A 4113-nucleotide genomic window follows, 5' to 3' on the forward strand; every position below is an offset into this window, starting at 1 on the left:
ATTGTTGATAATATTATTTTTATTTCCCCCCGAATATTGATCATCAATTTCGTGAATAATTAAGTTAATTGTTAACTAAAAATTTCCTCTGACCCTCTAGAAATAATTAAACTCGATTACTGATTTAATTTAAAAAGTAATTTAAATAAACTATGCAATTATGTAAATCACTAGTATTTTCATGACCTGCTATCAAGCAAGATAATTCATGAAAACACTCGATTGTAATGCAATGCTTTTTATCTAATTGTAAGTATAATTTATTTTTCAACTAAAATAAACCATCATTCAGTTTTTTTTCATTCACTGTTTAACAACACTTTATTTATTCCACCAAAAAAAAAAATGCTATTTTCAATATTCTTCTTCCACTTGATATTTAATTCTGGATGTTTCACCAAAGCTGCTAGGATTTTAGCCATATTTCCTTATCCTTCTCACAGTCAGCAGGTACTTAATTTCAATTACCCAAAGAATTTCATTTATTTATATTAAAACTCAACAGCACTTCTATCAACAACTCATGATAAAATTTCCATCATCTTGCTCATGTTATTGAAAATACATTTTTTCTATTAATATATTCAATATTTCTAGGTTGTAAGCAATGAATTGTGCCTAGCACTCCAAGAAAGAGGCCACGAGTTGGTCGTTTTCACCACTGATCCAGTCAACCGCAATTTAGCAAATTACTCTGAAGTGTCATTGAAGTCAATGTACAAAGAGCATGCTAGGATATTGAATTTTTATGCGGTTTCCAAAATAGGATTTTGGAGATTTGCTGAATTATTCTTGGAATTGGGACGAATCATCACCGACTACACATACTCAACTCCAGAAATGAAGAAGATTATTTTAGAGAAAAAGAATCAGAGGTTTGATGTCATCCTGGTGTCAGCAATGTACTGGGACTCTTTGTATTACTTGGCTGATGTTCTAGATGTTCCAATGATTGGAGTTTCATCTTTGCCTACACAAGCGATCCATAATTACATCATGGGTGAGTATTCATTGTTGTATTTATCACTTATTTATTTATATTTAATTAATGTTACTTGGTTCCAGGGAATCCATATCTCACTGCTTGCTTCCCTGAAATGCTATCAGGATTCACTGATCAAATGAGCTTCAAAGAACGTATTATCAACCTCTTCTGGACAGTGAAGCAAATGTATTATTATAAATATAAGAATCTGCCTATTCAAAGTCGGGTCTTGAAGAAGCATTTTGGAGATGCTGCTCCACCTGTTGATGAACTGATCAATCGTTTGAGCATGATATTCACAAACTCTCGTCTTTTTTTCAACTTCCCAAGGACTTCAGTCCCTGGTATCCTGCAGATTGGTGGCCTCCGTCATATTAAAGCAGAAAAAACACTTCCACCGGTAAGAAAAAATTCTTTTCTAGTCTCTAAAAAGCTTGGAATGAATTAGAAACATTTATTTATTGATGTCTTATGGTTTCTAGGATTTGAAAAAAATTTTAGATAATGCTGAGCGTGGATTTATTTATTTTAGTCTTGGTTCCAATGTGAAAAGCACTCAACTCGATGGGAAAATTCTGAACAGCTTTATCGAAGCTTTCTCTGAGCTACCTTATCAAATTGTATGGAAGTTCGAGGCTGATAAACTAGCCCAGAAGCCAGATAATGTGCACATTCGTCCATGGATGCCTCAATATGAAATTTTAGGTAAATTAAACAACAAAATAACATTGAAGAAAATTTATTATTCTGAAAGTTAATGTATTTTCTAGCTCATCCAAACCTGAAGCTTTTTATATACCAGGGTGGACTTCAAAGCACTGAAGAAGCCATAGAGAATAGTGTCCCTGTTCTAGGATTTCCTGTTATTAGTGACCAGATGCACAACATGAAGATCCTGGTTCTGAAAGGAGCAGGAAAAATGTTGGAGATTCATAAGGTTGATGCCAACATCATCAAAAATGCCATCAACGAAATCATATCAGACCCTTGGTAAGTAAGACTGTTTTATTCTTTTGATAGTTTAATGAAAAGAAGATCAATGATAACAGTGGTTTTGAATAAATTTTAGCTATAAAAAGAATATGATAAAACTACGAAAACTGCTACATGATAGACCACTGCATCCAATGAACGAATCAATTTGGTGGATTGAACATATAATCCGACATAAAGGCGGTGCTCATCTTCGTACACGTTCTCGAGACTTACCTTGGTACAAAGTGGAGTTACTCGACATTTTCTTATTTTTCTTTATCCTTCTTGTTGCCTTAGCAGTGCTCAGCTGGACACTTGTACGCTCAGCAATCGGACTGATCAAAGCCCGTATTTTTCCTTTCATAAAAACGTCTAGAAACAATTGGACAACAATGGCAAAGTGCAAAGCTTCATAATATAAGGGATTTTATTTTATTTCATCTTCTGTCGGAACAAATTAAAAAAGTGATATGTCTTACTCTTTGTTGAGACTTGCTTGTTTCATCAGATTTATTGAGAATAAAACAATTAAAATTTTTTAAATACCTAGGATTATTAAGTCTTCGTTGAATTGATAGAAAAGTGAAAGGATAATTTGCTAGACACACTTTGGTGTTTGTACAAAACATAATTGATTTCAATAAGTCACACAAAATTAATCTGAGTAAATTCTTAGCCACACACACACACACACAAATATTCAGTACTGATGAAATAAAGAGTGTGCTTTCATTGAAAAAGGTGCGCTGATTTACGAAAAATTGTCAGGGACTGGTGATAGAAGTGAAAACTTGAAACTATAAAATAGCAATGGTTTGTTTGAATTTTTAAATTAATTGTAGTACCAAAAATTGAAAATCGATTATTTGTAAATGAAACTTATTGATATTAGTCTAGTTTTAACATCTATCGAGACTCCAAGTAATTATTCTATTCATTTTTATATAGTTTATTTATTAATTAAAATACACCATAGATTTCGCAGACTCAGTACAAAGTATTAATGCTACTTTATTTAAATAATAGTTGATATACACTAATATTATTTATATATACAGTTGGTATTAACATAAATATCAATCATCATTATTATCATTAACTTCAACAATACTTCAATCATTTGTACTTTGAATAATTTGATTACATTGTAAAAATGATACGATAGGTCTAGGGTAACTGAAGTAACAAACGAAAATTTATGATTGGAATTGATGTAAATATGGTGTAAAAACTGGATCAATCGTCGTTTTATATTTAGTCGTAGTGCATTTTCGATCATTGGACATGTTGGTGATGCAGCCAACTCACTAGTTCATACCCTACTAAAAATCTTTCACCACACCTAAAGAAGTTTTCACTTAAAACAAAATCATTTGCATCAAACTGCACATTTTGTTCTTACTTTTCTGCTTATAATCAATTCATCTATTAAATCTACATCTCTCTTCTTCTATTCACTCTATTCTATTTGATCTCAAACATCATTCTTCATCGTGCTGACCCATGAAGGCATGACTCTAGGTGCAATAAAGCTAGCAGAATTTTTCTAAATAGTACAGCTCAATATGTGAGCATCCAATGATTGAAAAAATTATTCCAAGCTCTAAAAATAAATGAAATATACTATTGATAAGACGAAATGCAAGTGAAATTGTTTAACATACTGAGAATCAATGATTGAAGGTGCTTGAAACATTAAGACGAATGAGAACAGCATAGAGAGACGGTGATATCTCCAAGTAGTGCCAGGAAATTGCGTTTCATTGTAGCGTAACACTGTTTGCTTTAGAGCTACGATACTTATTCTCGTCTCATGATCTTAGCAGACCTTCTTTTATACCATGCTCTTTAGCTCTTTAAACTGCTGAAGTCTTTGGAAGAAGAATTCTCTGAATGACAATCAAAATTTATTTAACAAAAAAAAAAGAAAGAAATAATGAAAAGATTTGAATAGATTAATTGTCCTTTTGCTGCAGATGATATAAAATTAGTTTACAGAGCTGCCAATGTTGACAAATAATCCAGAGTTTCGTGGGAAAAGTATTCATAGACTTCCAGGGTAGCTAACGTTATTTATATTCATATCGATGCATGGGAAATGTTGGCAACCTTCTTGCCTCTCATTTATATTTTCACCCTCATTTCTAGGGTCC

At 32.3% G+C, this 4113-nt stretch overlaps 1 protein-coding gene across 1 annotated transcript; it reads left to right on the top strand.

Annotated features, from left to right (window-relative positions):
- Nucleotides 1–314: 314 nt before the first annotated feature.
- Nucleotides 315–2873, top strand: LOC118073788 (UDP-glucuronosyltransferase 2B9-like). The gene is made up of 6 exons (XM_035094496.1): nucleotides 315–450; nucleotides 598–1000; nucleotides 1066–1385; nucleotides 1468–1690; nucleotides 1756–1975; nucleotides 2055–2873. Exons 1-6 carry the CDS (start codon nucleotides 346–348, stop codon nucleotides 2374–2376), a joined length of 1593 nt encoding a protein of 530 aa, XP_034950387.1. The 5' UTR covers nucleotides 315–345; the 3' UTR covers nucleotides 2377–2873.
- Nucleotides 2874–4113: the final 1240 nt, after the last annotated feature.

Source organism: Chelonus insularis, unplaced genomic scaffold (assembly GCF_013357705.1).
Source record: "Chelonus insularis isolate UGA/USDA-ARS -01 unplaced genomic scaffold, ASM1335770v1 scaffold_367_pilon, whole genome shotgun sequence".
In the NCBI taxonomy this organism is placed as follows: domain Eukaryota; kingdom Metazoa; phylum Arthropoda; class Insecta; order Hymenoptera; family Braconidae; genus Chelonus; species Chelonus insularis.